This window comes from Centropristis striata, chromosome 19 (assembly GCF_030273125.1).
Source record: "Centropristis striata isolate RG_2023a ecotype Rhode Island chromosome 19, C.striata_1.0, whole genome shotgun sequence".
NCBI lineage: Eukaryota > Metazoa > Chordata > Actinopteri > Perciformes > Serranidae > Centropristis > Centropristis striata.
This window is the reverse complement of record NC_081535.1, coordinates 30,674,189-30,691,532: the sequence shown is the minus strand read 5'-3', so window position 1 is coordinate 30,691,532 and position 17,344 is coordinate 30,674,189. Positions and strand designations below refer to the sequence as shown.

General features: G+C 37.0%; 1 protein-coding gene across 1 annotated transcript; it reads right to left on the bottom strand.

Annotated features, from left to right (window-relative positions):
- Positions 1–875: 875 nt before the first annotated feature.
- On the bottom strand, positions 876–16,768 carry actr1b (actin related protein 1B). The gene is made up of 11 exons (XM_059357912.1): positions 16,589–16,768; positions 12,691–12,755; positions 11,894–11,969; positions 8,250–8,375; positions 8,025–8,149; positions 6,811–7,027; positions 5,496–5,588; positions 5,233–5,407; positions 5,029–5,090; positions 4,354–4,394; positions 876–1,979 (listed from the first exon to the last, which is right to left on the bottom strand). The coding sequence occupies exons 1-11, from the start codon at positions 16,634–16,636 to the stop codon at positions 1,877–1,879; spliced, it is 1,131 nt and encodes a 376-aa protein (XP_059213895.1). The 5' UTR covers positions 16,637–16,768; the 3' UTR covers positions 876–1,876.
- Between the last annotated feature and the right edge of the window lie 576 nt (positions 16,769–17,344).

Below are 17,344 nucleotides of genomic sequence, written 5' to 3'. Positions count from 1 at the left end.
TGAATAACTTTACTCTCATCAGATTTGGTCTCATTTCTAGAAAGTGTGGGGAAAAGACGTGTCAAAACGTGTGAAAAAAATTCTGTTGACCCATTTTTTTTAAAAGTCTGATATAAATTGTTTTCATTCATGTTTAGGACTTTAAAACAAGTTAAAATTAAATGTGCATATATTTATTTAAGTTTACTTACTAAATTGTGCTCCATTTAACTTTTTTTTTTTTTTAACTTTCAGGCGAAAAACAAAGGTTTAGTTTCACTTAAATTTTCTCGTATATTAGTGGGTAAAATAAGAATTGTCCGGTGAAAATAGTTAATTTTTTTTTTTCATTTGTGAAAACGCGATTTTTTTTGTTGTTGTCCAAAATAAAAAATAATCTGAAAAAAAAAAATCTTTATTTTCTCCTGAGTTCCTTATTTTTTTAATCTTTAAAAAAAGGGGTGGGGGGGATAATAAAAGTTTTGGAAGGTGATTTACTATTTTTATGCCAGTGTTTGTTGTCATACTCACTTTGGCCACAATAATCATTTAATTTATTTAACACCTTTATGTTTATTGTGCATGGAATCATTTAAATTCACCTTCAGTCCGACTCACTGGTGCACACCCCCTCTGGTGGCCAACATGAGTATTACAACAACAAACATACTAAAAAACTTTACCTGCTAACACTTTAGTAATTTTTACTAGAATAATTATCCCGGCAAAACCTTTATTTCTTTTAACCAGTTTTTGGTCATTAACACGAGAGAAATCTGATCAGGCTTGGAAAATACTTTTTTGACTTTCTACTGATACAATTTCAAACATTTCTCTTTGATAAAATGAAAAATGTAACCAGAATTTTTCCTGTAAATAAACAACTGCAGCCAGGACAATTTGTAATATCTCTTTAATTTTTTAAAGTATGTTTCAAGTTTAACACGATACAATAATGAAAAAATGTTTATAACTGCAAGGCCTATTTCCTGTGTGTGAATGTTTGAATTTATATCCGTAAAATTAAAGTTGAGCATCTTTTATCTGCAGAGCCAGAGTCAGTTCTGAGAATAAGACCCGGGCTTAAAAATGCTTTATTAGTGTGCATGTGGACTGCTGTAAACGTGGAACCCAGAGATGAAATAAAAAATAAAAATCAAGGCATTTTTCTCGACTTTGTTTTTAATCCCGTCAGCTGAGACAAAAAGCTGACCGAGTGACTGAACATTTTCCTCATCAACACAAACACGTCATGTCCTGTTCATGTAGAAACATTTCATTGGTAATAATGATGATAAATTAACCGCGTTATAATGGGCCAGATATATATATAATACAGTGGTTATGTTTCCCGCTAGACAAACCTTTTGTTCTGGACGAGCTAATAATCCATGTCAAACAGAAAAAAAATCTACAAAACGGACATCAAATAAAAATCTAAATCTTCGGTCTGGAATGGAAATTTCAACAGTAGCAAAAAAAGAAAGAAAAAAAAAACATTCAGATTTATTGACATTTGATGATATTCTACACCTTGCAGAGCTTTTGTAGGCAAGAGAGCAATACCAATACTTCAGAGTGGACTAGAGTGTAGAGGAGAGTCCACGCCGAGCCTCTCAGACCTGACGGCCCTCTGGGTGTGGAGCGGGAGCAGGAGGAGCAGGAGGAGGAGCTGGGAGAGAGGAGGTACATATGGAAACCAGCACACATAAACGTGTGTGTTTCTGCGGGCGGGCGGGGGGGGAGCAGGAGGCTGACGGGGTTAAAGCAGGGAGGGAGGGGGGGGGGGCAGGGTGGCGGAGGACGAGGGACCCGGAGAGGACAGGTGCAGGAGGATGGGGGTCTCCGACAGTATGATGGGGGACATGTGAGGGCAGTTCTGGGGACAGTCGCAGGACTAGAAGGTCTTCCTGTGGATGGCACGCGCTCTGTCTTCTTCATATTCCCGCTTCGACACCCACATCTTCTTAAAGGTGTCCAACGAGGCCAGGATGGAGCCGCTGCAGGGACACAGGAGACACACGGCCAATTAGACTTTATTCATTATTATTATTATTAGTATCAAATGTTGAGTCAAAACACACGGCCAAATGTAAGAAGTTACCTAAAAATAAATACATGTGAAATTATGAAATAAGTCTAAATGGAGAAAAAAAAAAAAAGTGATAGGTGAAAATCACCTTCAGGGAATAAATGTGGAATAATAATAATAAACAAAAATCCTAAGTTATAGAAAATACTAAAACAAATAAAACTGTGAAATGTGGGATAATTAAATGAAAAAATCCCTGATATTTTTTTATTTTTTTTATCAAATGTAATAAGATACCTAAAAATAAATACATGTGAAATTATGAAATAAGTCTAAATGTAGAAAATTAAAAAAAAGTGATTTAATGAAAAAAAATCACCTTCAGGGAATAAATGTGGAATAATAATAAATAAAAATCCTAAGTTATAGAAAATACTAAAACAAATAAAACTGTGAAATGTGGGATAATTAAATGAAAAATGTCAGATTTTTTTTTGTTTTTATCAAATGTAATAAGATACCTAAAAATAAATACATGTGAAATTATGAAATAAGTCTAAATGTGGGGAAAAAAGTGATTTAATGAAAAAAATCACCTTCAGGGAATAAATGTGGAATAATAATAAATAAAAATCCTAAATTATAGAAAAAACTAAAACAAATAAAACTGTGAAATGTGGGATAATTAAATGAAAAAATCCCTGATTTTTTAAAATTTTTTACCAAATGTAATAAGATACCTAAAAATAAATACATGTGAAATTATGAAATAAGTCTAAATGGAGAAAAAAAAAAAGTGATTTAATGAAAAAAATCACCTTCAGGGAATAAATGTGGAATAATAATAAATAAAAATCCTAAATTATAGAAAAAACTAAAACAAATAAAACTGTGAAATGTGGGATAATTAAATTAAAAAAAAACCCTGATTTATTTTTTTTTTTTTACCAAATGTAATAAGATACCTAAAAATAAATACATGTGAAATTATGAAATTAGTCTAAATGTGGGGGGAAAAAAATGATTTAATGAAAAAAAATCACCTTCAGGGAATAAATGTGGAATAATAATAAATAAAAATCCTAAATTATAGAAAAAAACTAAAACAAATAAAACTGTGAAATGTGGGATGATTAAATGAATAAATCCCTTATTTTTATTTTTATTTTTTACCAAATGTAATAAGTTACCTAAAAATAAATACATGTGAAATTATGAAATAAGTCTAAATGTAGAAAATTAAAAAAAAAAGTGATTTAATGAAAAAAATCACCTTCAGGGAATAAATGTGGAATAATAATAAATAAAAAATAGTTATAGAAAAAACTAAAACAAATAAAACTGTGAAATGTGGGATAATTAAATGAAAAAATCCCTGATTTTTTAATTTTTTTTAATCAAATGTAATAAGATACCTAAAAATAAATACATGTGAAATTATGAAATAAGTCTAAATGTGGGGGAAAAAAAGAGATTTATTGAAAAAAATCACGTTCAGGGAATAAATGTGGAATAATAATAAATAAAAATCCTAAATTATAGAAAAAACTAAAACAAAGAAAATAACAAAAACATTTTTTAATAAAACTGTGAAATGTGGGATAATTAAATGAAAAAATCCCTGATTTTTTAATTATTTTTTTACCAAATGTAATAAGTTAACAAAAAAAATAAAGGTGACATTATGAAATAAGTCTAAATGTAGAAAATAAAATAAAAATGTAATGTGATTTAATAAAAAATAAATAAAAAGGTGAATAAATAAGATATAAAATGAACAAAAACAAGAAAAAAAACAAGAAATGTAATAAATAAATGTGGAACAGTTAAATGAAAACCTTGAAAATAAATTATTTTCAGCTAATCTAATAAGTTACCAAAAAAATGAATAAATGTGAAATTATGAAATAAGTCTAAAATAAATATAGAAAATGAAACAAAATTCTCCTGAAATAAATGTGGAATCATGAAATAATAAAGCCCTAAGAAATAAATAATTTTTAGCGTAACTTATAAGTTACCTAAAAATAAAATGTGTCATGAAATCATGAAATAAGTCTAAATGTAGAAAGTAAAATTAAAATGGAATGTGATTTAATAAAAAATCTACGAAAGTTAATTGTGGAATAATAAATAAAAATCCCTGAAAATAAATAAATAAAAACGAAATAAAAATCTCCTGAAATAAATGTGAAATCATGAAATAAAAAAGTTCTAGAAAAATAAATTATTTTTAACCAAATGTAATAAGTTCCCTAAAAAAAATGTGAATTTATGAAATAAAAAGTATAATGTAATTTAGTCAACTAAAATAAAACAGAGTGTGGAAGGTGAATTCGTACCCGATCCATGTGGAGTACAGCCTCTCCTGGGGAGCCGAAATCTGGGAAAGAAAAATCACAAAAACAATGTCCAAATAAATAAACAAATAATGTCCCTGAATCCTTCAGATCAGCTTCAAGTTTTACAAAGAAAACAAGCCGATTAAAACTCATCGAGAAGTGATAACAGATTAAATTTAAAAAGGTTTCCACCATGTTAAAATTAGAACTATCATTTTATATTTCTATGTATTTTTTCTATCACGGTTGTGTCCGTAACCTTACTACGGTTTTGTTTTCAATTGAACAAGTTTTGAGTTATTGAACAAGTTTTGAGTTATTGAACAAGTTTTGAGTTATTGAACAAGTTTTGGGGTTACTGAAATGTCTGTATCACATGAGTCAGCAACAATACGCAGCAACTGGAATCTACTGCTCATAATAATATAACTGTAGTGTGACCGTGATATGCAACGATACAGTAATACTTGTTTAAACAATGTGAACAAACATGCAAAAACTTTTGATTCATAATTCTAACGTCAGTGTCATGAATACAGATTTGGTACAGTTCTAAATTGTTGCATAATATTTAGTCAAATGGCAATAAATAAATAAATAAATAAATAAATTCATTCATTCATTCATTCATTCATTCATTCAGGCGTGAATGAGACGTGCAGAACCTGGACTCACCTTGATCTTCACGTCTTTGGGTGCGAGCTTCTTGACTTCAGTTAGTAGTCGTTCCCCAAAACCTAAAAGAGAGCAGGGAGAGGGAGAGAGTGAGTGAGTGAGTGAGAGAGTGAGTGAGTGAGTGAGTGAGTGAGAGAGTGAGGGAGAGAGTGAGTGCAGCACAAATGAGAGTGACACGAGTCTGTGCAGCCGACAGACACCGACCTTTGATCAGGGTGGAGCCTCCACACAGGACGATGGTGGAGTAGAGTGTGCGCCGCAGGTCCATGTCAGACTTCTGGATGGCGTAGGCCAAGACCTCGTGGATCCCCGAGCTCTCGTCTCCGATCAGGTCGGGTCTGAAGAGCAGCTCTGGAGCTCGGAACCTTGCCGGACCGATCTGTGAACACATAAGGGTTTTATTCACCACTCAGTCACGTCAGGAGGTTTTCACGGGGAACACATGGAGATATTTAAAGCCCACTCACATTTAAAGTGCTTCCGTCGGGCAGGACGTACTGCGCCTTCTCCGTTTCTAAAGTCTCGTCCTTTTGCGGGTTCAGGGACAGATAACAGGCTCTCTGCAGGGACAGAAACAACCGCTTAGATCAAAGTTATTCACATCTTAACCTTATAAAGCCAAATGTATCTTATTTGATACACATGTTTGAGACCTCTACATCATCAGGGTGATTTTTTCTTCCTGAAAAACCTGATGCAGTGTTTCCCCTACCATTATATAACGGCACCCCCGCCCCCCCTTGACAATCAAGGTCATTTTATTTTCTACATAACTAGGGGTGCACCAATCGATCGGCGCCAATTTCCTTAATTTTGCGGGATCGGCAATCGGCCGATTCCGCATTTACGTCAAACCGATCTTATCTACCGATCTTATCTACAAAGATAATAGGCCGGCTCGTTAAGAAGAGCCGCAGTTAGCTACAGTTAGCTCTGTCGCAGTACAGTGTGTATGTGCTGCTGCCCAGGTGTTCACTTAGCAATCTCCGTTTGTCCCGCCCATAGACTGCCGTGGAAAACCCTCTCCCCTGTTTGTTTCTTCTTCTACAGTTTGTTTCTTCTTCTACAGTTTGGCATCTAGTCTGCCACACTGTATCATCAAATGTTACGCTGCCCCCGTGTGGAAGGCACCAGTAATACAACTTTTTTTTCTTCCAGATATGATGAACTATTCGATTTTTTATGATTTAATGAATTCGAATATTCAAAAATCGATGCCCTCCCTCGTTGTCTGTATGTTGTACAGAACAAAAAACACTTTATTTATGGTTGCAGTTTTTTTGTTAGTTTGTCCTGTAAATTGTTGCTATTTATTTTAAGTTAAATATTTTATTAACTACCTCAGGCATTGTTATTATTTTTTCAATATAATAAGATTCAAACATTGAAGGTGTATGCTGTGAGTTATAAAAAAATCGGTATCGGCCAAAATCGGAATCGGCAGGTCAGGCTTTTTAAAAATCAGTGATCGGCCAGAAAATTGCAATCGGTGCACCCCTATACATAACATAAGAGCACAACATAAGTTATTTAAGGTTAACTTTCCTATATATCTTGTCCTTTTAGAACAAACTGTGAGCAACAAATTGCACAGAAAGACCTGATGCATCAAATATGATAAAAATCAGAATTCATGCATGCAAATTTATATTAAACAAAAAATTAATTAATTTGTCAGCAGGTTCAATAAACACCCCAGTTTTAAAAAAATAGAATTTTCTGTCAATTATTTCATGGTTCAGACTTGAGAGGGTTACAGTCTGCTCCTGCTGATCGTCGTACCTCTTTCACCGTGCGGACGACCTCGAACTCGGCGGACGTGTTGAAGTTGTAGCCCTCCTTACGCAGCAGCAGGCGGAGGTACCGCGACACGTCTCTGCCGGCGATGTCCACGCGCATGATGGAGTGTGGGATGGCGAAGCCCTCGTAGATGGGTACCACGTGGGTCACGCCGTCCCCCGAGTCCAACACCACACCGGTGGTGCGACCTGTGGCGTACCTGCATTATGGTATGAACAAGTTCTGAGTTATTGAACAAGTTTTGGAATCATTGAAGAAGTTTTTCAGTTATTAAACGAGTTTTGGAGTCACTGAACAAGACTTGAGTTATTGAACAAGTTTTGGAATCATTGAACAAGTTTTTTCAGTTATTAAACAAGTTTTGGAGTCACTGAACAAGTTTTGAGTTATTGAACAAGTTTTAGAATCATTGAACAAGTTTTTCAGTTATTAAACGAGTTTTGGAGTAACTGAACAAGTTTTGGAATCATTGAACAAGTTTTGAGTTATTGAACAAGTTTTGGAATCATTGAACAAGTTTTGAGTTATTGAAGAAGTTTTGGAATCATTGAACAAGTTTTTCAGTTATTAAACCAGTTTTGGAGTCACTGAACAAGACTTGAATTATTGAACAAGTTTTGGAATCATTGAACAAGTTTTTTCAGTTATTAAACGAGTTTTGGAGTCACTGAACAAGTTTTGAGTTATTGAACAAGTTTTGGAATCATCGAGATTCTAGTTGGGACGAACAGTCTCTACTAGAAACTCACTGTTCAGCAGCTACAACAGAAATAAACAGATATAAAGCAGCTGTATGGTTAACAGACTCATTTTAAACTAACAGCACAGTAGAGATGCAAAGATTATCGATGGAAACTAAATATAGTTTGCAGGTTGCAGCTTCTCAAAATGTGAACATTCGAAGCTTTTCATTTCCGTGCATGAAAGTAAACTGAGTAACTTTTGGTTTTGGATTGGTTGTTTATGTAAAACAAGGTAAACAAAATATTTGCATGCATCATTTTGGGCTCTGGTCAAATACAACGGGCATTTTTTAACAATTATTTCATATTTTGTAGATGAAACAATGGATTAATACACCACACACTAATGTGACAGTTCTAACACTGTTCTCTCTACTCACACCACTAACTGAGGAGTTAAACCTCAGAGTGAAAACCGAAGTAGAGACATATTAAACAGGTACACAGACTCACAGGCTGAGGACGGCCTGCATGGAGATGAAGAGAGCAGGAACGTTGAAGGTCTCAAAGAATATCTCTGCAGCCTTCTCCCTGTTCTTGCTGGGGTTGAGGGGAGCTTCAGTCAGCAGCACAGGATGCTGCAGGACACAGACAGACAGACAGAGACGTTCACATATCACATGACCTGTTATCAGCAGCAGCAGAGAGGGGAGGAGGAAGAGGAGAAGAAGAGCTCACCTCCTCTGAGAAGGTCTGCAGCTGCTCCTTGGAGTAGACATACTGCCAGATCCTCTCCATGTCGTTCCAGTCCTTCACGATGCCGTGCTCCATCGGGTACCGGACCGACAGCAGGCCCCGGTGCTCCTGAGGAGACGGCAGCAAGGTGGAAGTTAGGGCTGTGCCATATCATATCGTTCACGATTATACCGGTATATTTTTTTATGAGTAAAAAAATGCACGTATGTGGCGTTAGGGTTTCCCGTTAATAGTGGTGTCAACAATAATCGATTCGGCGATGCATCGCAATGCGGGGCATGCACGATTCAGCATCGATGCGGCAAAGTGCCATAATCGATTATGTTTATTTCCTGTCCTCCAGTGGAAAGTTGTGGGGGACAGGGTGGGAATTTCACACTCTGGCCTTGATGCCCTGTGAAAAAATGTTCAATTTAAGGCAAAGGTGGCCTTTGCGCCCCTGTCAAAGTTCCAGTAAAAACAACTCTAACCTGACCCACTCCCTGTCCTTCGAGACATGTGCGCATCAACACATGGCTAATTTGAATATTCAAATGAGCCATGTGTTGATGCGCAGCACAGGTAAGCTAGCGGGACAAGCTGTTTTGATATGTTGTGACTGAAGTATGTGGTAGTATTTGACAGAACTTAACATTTACGTTTTTATAGAAAGTACTATTGATAGGTAATTACCATTGTATTTGCCTATTTAAAGTCGACGCCTTAAGGTTACATTTTTGCGTCATGAAAACTAGCGATAGCTAGCTAGGTGGGATATCGCTAACGTCTTCCCTACCTCAGGGACAAGGGCTCGACATTTAGCTGATGTAAATTCACCTCAGCAGGTTCCTTTTTTATGGCAGGAGGAGGCATTTCTCTTTCCTTACTTTTAGATGAACTCAGGCAGGAGATTCATTTTGCCATCTTTTCAAAATATAGCCAATAAAATCTATTGTTATTAGGCCTATCTGACTGCTTGTATTGCCTCATGACTGACGAAAAATGTCCCTTGTTGTGTGCAGTATAATTGTGATGCATCGTAGAATTGAATTGAATCGAATCGTTACCTGGTGAATCGTAATCGAATCGAATTGTGAGGGCAGTGCCAATGCACACCCCTACCCATTAATGACCTAGACTGTGGCTACCCGCTATAGCCTCATGTGCTGCGCTAACGTCACATTTCAAGCTACTGAAAGTATATCTACACTATTCATAATATCAAGTTATTTTGTGCTGTGTTGTGTTGACGTTGCTCAGCAGAGTCAGTCAGACTAAACCCCGATCCACCTCTCCATCCTCCTCTGGGACATACGCACTGAATATACCGAGCTGCTGTGTATCAGTCTGTATCAGTCTCGTCCCCACATCATCTCTCTGTATGCGTATGCACGAGCTGAACTAAATACCATCAACCTGTCTGGGCCGTCAGGTCCAAACACACTGCTGCTTTATGCCGTTCGTTAGCCGCGAGCTAACATTAGCTAATAATTAAAGTTGTTTTCATCATAAAAAGCTACTATTACTTCCCGTCGCTAAATACATGCAGCTTTCAAAATAAGAGTACATTGTGTTAATAGAATCGACCACAGAATTTACAAGAAGACTGTCAAAATAAGATGCCTTGAATTAAACATACAAGAACCTTTATTCTCCTTTACAATATTTCATTAAAATATGCAATGATAAGATCAGTGTATATGATGAAATAGTGGCATTAGAATCTGTGAGAGGCACCAAATTTGGGCCTTTATGAAAAAAAGAATTTGCCCCCCAAGTTAGGGGGGCGCAACTATTTTTCAACACAGTCTGGCTGCTCCATGTCCGAGTGGAAAGCATGTTGACTGTGAAAATTGTTCTGTGAGGTGTTTGCTCACATTTAGCTCCGGACCCCCCTTTTTTTTTATTATTTGCTAATACTCAAGAGTCAAGAGTATTTTTTTTGTATTTGGCAACTGTTGAGCTTTGCACTTTACACTAAATTTGGGACTTATGATTGATTTATATTTTGTTGTTTCTGTATATTTTTCAGTATTTTTTAATATCGTCAAGAATATTGTTATCGCAAAAATACCCTGAAATATTGTGATATTCTTCTAGGGCCATATCGCCCAGCCCTAATTGAAATCAACTTTTACAACCATTCATTGCTACTGGGCGTTTCCTCCTTGTAAAGAAGCTCTGCAAATAAAGCGAGCTCCAGCAGCTGTTGGCTGCGTCACCAGGTTTGCTGGAGAAAAACTCACATGACATCTCTGTGAGCATTTCCCTGAAAGCTCCCGGGAGACAGAGTGGAAACAGTCTGTGTGATCTGATGAAAACTGAGCTTTTAGGATCCAAAACGTTATACTTGATGTAATCCAAACACTGTATTTTAGCAGATACAGCCTAGTGGTCATGCTGAGGGTTAACCTGACACCCTCTATGTACACCCCTGAACCGCTACTTCTCTCCTGGAATAATACTAGCTCTATTTATGATATAATTATGTCATTTTAATAGAGGATCCTTCTACAAGACATAGAGATTATTTTATCATACTCGGATTAATTCCCCCACCAAGGAGGTTAAGGTTCAACAGGGTGGAAACAAATTATTTCTCACTTTCATTAACTTTAACATTAGCCCCTTTCATAGAGGCGTTTCATGCCGGGACATTTACGGCTCTGTAATATCTCTCCTCCACTATGAACGCGGCCGAAGTGGGATGCCCGAATCAAATGATCCACCAATTTTCCGCCTCCAGAGGTCACAGAGGAGGAAAATTGGTGGGACTGTTGGAAGCGGGACCACTATGAACGAGCCATCGGGGCGAAGCGGGGTATTTGATGTTGCGTGTGACGTCTAACACAAACCAAACCCACTTGGTCCGACAGTCGTCCAATCACAGTTCAGCTGCACAACATCGCCGTCGCTAACTGTACACAGCATCCACCGCTTATTGTAAACAAACCGGCATCGCTTATTGTGCGCTGAGTGTCCGGTGCTTGCTGTAAAGATACGGAGGTTGCTAAGTGAACACATGCTGCTGCAGCACATACACACTGTACTGCTACAGAGCTAACTGTGCAGCCTGTTAGAAAAAATGATGTGAACGCCCTCTCCACCCTGCGAGACAGGACATGCCTCAGCTGAGTCTGCCCTTCTAGTTATAGATTATTTTGAAAGGTGCACAAATTTGCACTGAATCAAATTTCTAAATCCAACTGACGTAGAGGAAGTCTGAGACATTTTGCTGGGCACTTTTATGTGTTTATTACAGACAGTAGAGAGCTGACGGGGAGGGAGAGACGATGCAACAAACTCCATTAATTGGAAAATCTGAGCTTTGTAGCGTTTGTATGGCGACAAGTGGGGATGAACGACTCAATAGAGTGTGTTGGAAATGCTCCAAAAACTTTTAAATGTGTTGAACATCTTGCTGTAACACCCGCTGGCACAGAATCACAAGCTCCAGTGTGTTACTGGAGAAAACCCTTATTTCAGAATAAAAGCACAAACTGTACACTCTGCTGGAAACATATCCTCGGGAATTATCTGGGAAGAATCTTTACTGTGTCGTTTCAGTGTGTGTGTCGACGGCTAATTTTTCCTCCATTTGCACAAATGTGTGTGTGTGTGTGTGTGTGTGTGTGTGTGTGTGTTACCTCTGCTTTGGGTCCGATGAAGAGATCTCCCTCCAGGGCTCCTGCCATCACGCGCACATGCTTGGGACGACCCACACTGTAACACACACACACATATTTAGACAACTGAACATAAATGTAAAAACACACAGGCACCAAATATGCAAAACAAATCATTAATGGACAAAAAAACACTTTCTATTGGTTGTCAACAAGTCAAGTCAAAGTTTATTTATAGAGCACATTTAAAAACAACCTCAATTAACCAAAGTGCTGTACAGTTATTAAAATACGACAAAAATCATCAAATCAAACAAATAGTAATAATAGTAAAGTAATAAATAAAAACAATAAAAACAATAAAATACTAAAAAACAATAAAACAGTAATACAAACTCAATCTAAAAACAGAGTTAGAGTTAAATAGGAAATAAAACAATAAAAGTTAAAAGTTTAAACTTTTTTTTTTTTTAAAGCCAAGGATTCTTGCCGAGCTGGGACTGAACGCCAAGGAGAATAAAAAGGTTTTTAATAATGTAATGTCAACAAATAACCTAAATCACTTTTCAAGCATAAGTGCCAAACATAGCATTTAGAGACCAGCGTCTCTAGATGTTAGTATTTTCTGTTTTAAATCATCATAAATTCATATTTTTGGAGGTTAAGGTTGTTAATTAAATCGGATTAACAACCTGAACATGTCCAATTAGATTCTATCGCACATTTCTGGCATTTTTTATAGCCCAAGAGCAAACAAACGACATTATAACCAGCTGTTAGTTGATGATGTCTGTGTTAAGAGGTGAAGGAACACTTACTAGTTGGGGAAGCAGTATTTGGGGATCTGGTCACCTGCGAAACCAGCTTTGATGACCCCTGAACCCTGCAGGGAGAAAAGAGGGACATGACATTTGAGGCTGACATCACAGGGTTTCTGGCTGAGCTTTAATCTGCAGCAGAGCGAGGTCATGAGACTCAGCCTGCAGCCTGCAGCAGTCACACATCCTGCCTCTCAACAGACACTTTGTCCTGCTCTGTCATGAGCAGCGAGGCTGCCGGTGCTCTGCTAAAGTTTCTATCTGTTGCATTTGTTTGTGTTTCCTCTCTGATCCAACAGAGGAAAACACAATTAAAGAACGCAACACTGGTGTTTCACCAAATTCTGATTAAAAATTCTGCAACTTTGCCACTAAAAATAGTATTTAGATAGGATCCAAAAATATTTCCATGCCCCAAGATTGTGCTCTATTTTTTTTTTTTTACTTTTTTTTACTTTTATAACAGCATTTTTTGGTAAAGAAATCACAATTCAAAGGATATCATCAGATTATCGTTATCGAAATTTTTAAAAAAATAATCAAGATTTATTTTCATATCACCCACCCCTAATTTAGATAGGATGCAAAAATATTTTCATGCCCCAAGATTGTGCTCCAATTTTTTTTTTTTACTTTTTTTAACTTTTATAACAGCATTTTTGGTAAAGAAATCACAATTCAAAGGATATCATCAGATTATCGTTATCGAAATTTTTTAAAAAATAATCGAGATTTATTTTCATATCGCCCACCCCTAATTTAGATAGGATGCAAAAATATTTTCATGCCCCAAGATTGTGCTCTAATTTTATTTTAATAGTGTTCTGTAATAAGTCATACACGTTTAATTAAGAAACGTGTAAGTTTGCAGGTTGCAGCTTCTCAAAATGTGAACATTTGAAGCTTTTCTTTTCCATGCATGAAAGTAAACTGAGTAACTTTTGGCTTCGGATTTGTTGTTTATGTAAAACAAGGTAAACAAAACATTTGCATGCATCATTTTGGGTTCTCGTCAAATACAACGGGCGTTATTTAACAATTATTTCACATTTTGTATATGAAACTAGGCCTGTCACTATAATAACTATATCGATTTATTGTTCAATATATAAAATGGACACGATAGTTTTTTTTCTGGACTCAATATATTGTCATTTACACGTGTGACTTTTCGTGCTTTTTTGTGTTTAAAGTAAAGCTGCAAATGATTGACAGGCAGCACGGACTGCAAAAAAACACAACCTATTTATATGTTATTTTAATAATAAAAATGATATAATACATAATGTTTATCTCAGTGCATTTTTTGTTAACAGAGCCTGAAAGTATATTTTATTTGTTTTAATTGTAGTTTATTCATTTGTTTTATTTATCTCGGATATTTTAATATTTCTTTTTCCACATTTCAATTCCGATGTTTAATATTTTGAGATTTAAAAATGTATTGCTGTGGAAAAGGATGAACCTGTTATGCTCTAATATCGTGATAAAACTAAAACAACAACTATATAACGATACTATATTTTATCATGATAGTTTTTGGGAGAATATATCGTCCTAAAAATGTGTTATTGTGACAGGTCTAGATGAAACAATAGAGTAATACACGACACACTCAGAACTATTGTGACAGTTCTAACTGGGTTTTCTCCACTAACTGAGGAGTTAAACCTCAGAGTGAAATATATAGACATATTAAACAGGTACACAGACTCACAGGCTGAGGACGGCCTGCATGGAGATGAAGAGAGCAGGAACGTGAACAAAATATGACGACATTTACAGAGACGGTATTTTCTGTTTTCCTCTGACTGCTATGCTAACACTGACCTCCATGTCTCCCGTTGTGTTTCCTGCAAGTTTTAAACTTAACCGTGTAAGAAACACTTTGTCCAACATGATGTTTGACAAACAGCAGCTTTTAGCGCCCGTTATAAGAGCTGGACGCACAATTAGCCCAATGAACAGAAACAAAACTGCTCTCTGTTTTTAGTTATTCCGAAGATTTTCACATGTTTTTTCATTGTTCTTTGAAAGAGTTTACCTGCATTGTAATCCTGTTAGATTACCAATAATCAGGAGCATAAATTTGGTCTTAAAATAACAAAAATTTCAGTTATTGCAATGATTTCCGGGACAATATATCGTCTAACAGAAATAGTTATCATGGACAATCCATCATAAAATCTAAATTGATAAGAGATTCTATTTGGGACGAACAGTCTCTACTAGAATCTCAGAAATAATCAGATATAAAGCAGCTGTATGATTGTTTGGTTAGATAACGTGAACAAAAAACATGACAAACATTTGCAGAAACGGTATTTGCTGTTTTCCTTTGACTGCTTTGCTAACACACAAGCAAAAAAGCTCCTGTTTGTGGCACAAATACAGACAATTATTACATTTTGGAGCTAACGGGTGAGTGTCACACCCCTTTTGACAGCTCAGCCTGCTCGGCTAGCTATTTAGCATTAAGAAGATTTGTAATAATGCAGCTGCAGCACCACGGACAGCTAACATTTGGTGACTAACTGGTGTTGTGTCCTTACTGGTTTCCACCGAACTGGTTGCCGCACTCATCTGTGCAGCTGTGTTCTGCCTTAGGTAGCAGATTATGTCACGTATTTAATAAACATAACTGGCAATTTCCAGGTAGGCCTGTCAAGATAACACATTTGTTAGGACGATATATATTTTCCCAGAAACTATCCCAATAAACGATAGCATCGTTGTATCGATGTTGTTTTGGTTTCATAACGATATTAGAGCATAATAAGTCCATCCTTTTCCACAGCAATGAATTTTTAGATCTCGAGAATATTAAACATTGAAACTGTAGTGGTGTAGTGGTTAGCTCTCTCCCACAGCAAGAGGGTTGCTGGTTCGCCTCCCGCCTGCGGCTCTTGTCTGTGGAGTTAGTATGTTCTCCTCGTGTCAGCGTGGGTTCTCTTCGGGTACTCCGGCTTCCGCCCACAGTCCAAAAACATGCACTTAGGTTTAATTGGGGACTCTGAAGTGCCTGTGAATGAGAGCGTGATTGTCTTGTCTCTATATGCGATAGTCTGGCGACCTGTCCAGGGTGAACCCCGCCTCTCGCCCAATGTCAGCTGGGATCAGCTCCAGCCACTGTGACCCCAGTGTGGATAAGCGGTAAAGGATAATGAACCATCACCTCTACAGTCAAATGATTAGACCACCCTAGTTTTCTTCCATTTCTTGTTCATTTTAATGTCTGGTCGAAGCAAAGGTACTTTTGTTTGGACAAATATAATGATAACAACAAAACAACATCATACCACTTCAATGACAGAGCTGATATCAAGACATTTTCCATGGTTTTCTTGATAATAACCAAAATCCTTCTCAAGAGAACCATGGAAGATATCAGCTCTGACATTAAACTCTTATCAGCTGTTTTTGTTGTTATCATTATATTTGTCCAAACTAAATGTACCTTTAGTTATACCAGGCATTAAAATGAACAATAAAGCAAGGAGAAAAAAAGGGTGGTCTAATCATGTTTTCCGTGACTGTATGGGTTTATTAAATACGTGAAGAATCTGCTAACTGAGGCAGAACACGAGTCCGGACACCAAATAGTTCGGGAACCAGTAAGGACACAACACCGGAGCTTAGCTAGCCGGTTCGAAGCTAGCTGTTAGCTTGAATAAATCAATAAGCGCTGTTTAAGATAGCACCTGGAGCTAAGCTAACATAGGTGGAGCAGGGTTTTGCAGACTCTGGTAGCCGCTGCAGGTTAAATAAAAGGCTTTCCGAGGTGGAGCAGTCGCGTTTATTAGCGATAATAACACAATAGCTAGCGCAGCTAACCGCTAGCTGCCAGTCAGCGGCCTGGGCCGGTTAGGGTGTGGATGAATGACATCATCATACTTACATTATCAATCACAACGGGCTGGTTAGCTAAAATGTCATAGGACTCCATGACGGACTGGGTGTTTAAGAAGAGTTTCTATCGATCCGTGCGTGTTTTGGTCCCCGCGTCGTGTTTTAACCATGTAAAAGATAAGGCGCTGTCACTCCGCTCCGAGCCGCTCCTCTCTGTCTGCTGCTGCCGAGGCTGGGACCGCTCGGCCCGCCCCCTCCACACCACCACAACAACACCACCGCGGCGCCCGCTGTGACTGACAGGACAGCTTAGCCAATCATATTAGCCGCTGCTTTGACTGACAGGAAAAGAGAACCAATCACAGCGTTGAATCGAAGAGCCATGCGTTTCCAGACTTGTTTGCTGTCACCGAGCAGCAGCATCCTTTTTTCTTTTTTTTTTTTTTTTCGTGTTTGTGTGGAAGAAAGGAAGAAAGCAGCTTTTCTTTGTGAGAAAAATAACCACTTAGACTTATCTGGTTTATTGGGATCTACTGTATGGATGCACCAAATAAAAAAAAACCTAATTTATAAAAGGTTTATGAAATTAGAAAGTATATTATACTCTTTTACATTCACATTAAAAATATATATATATTTAAATTTTACCAGGTAAGATCAATTGAGAACAGCTTCTCATTTAAAATGACAAACACACACACACACACACACACACACACACACACACACACACACACACAAACACACGCACACAAATAAATAAATAGACTTCCATTATATTACATAATTATTTAATATAATATCC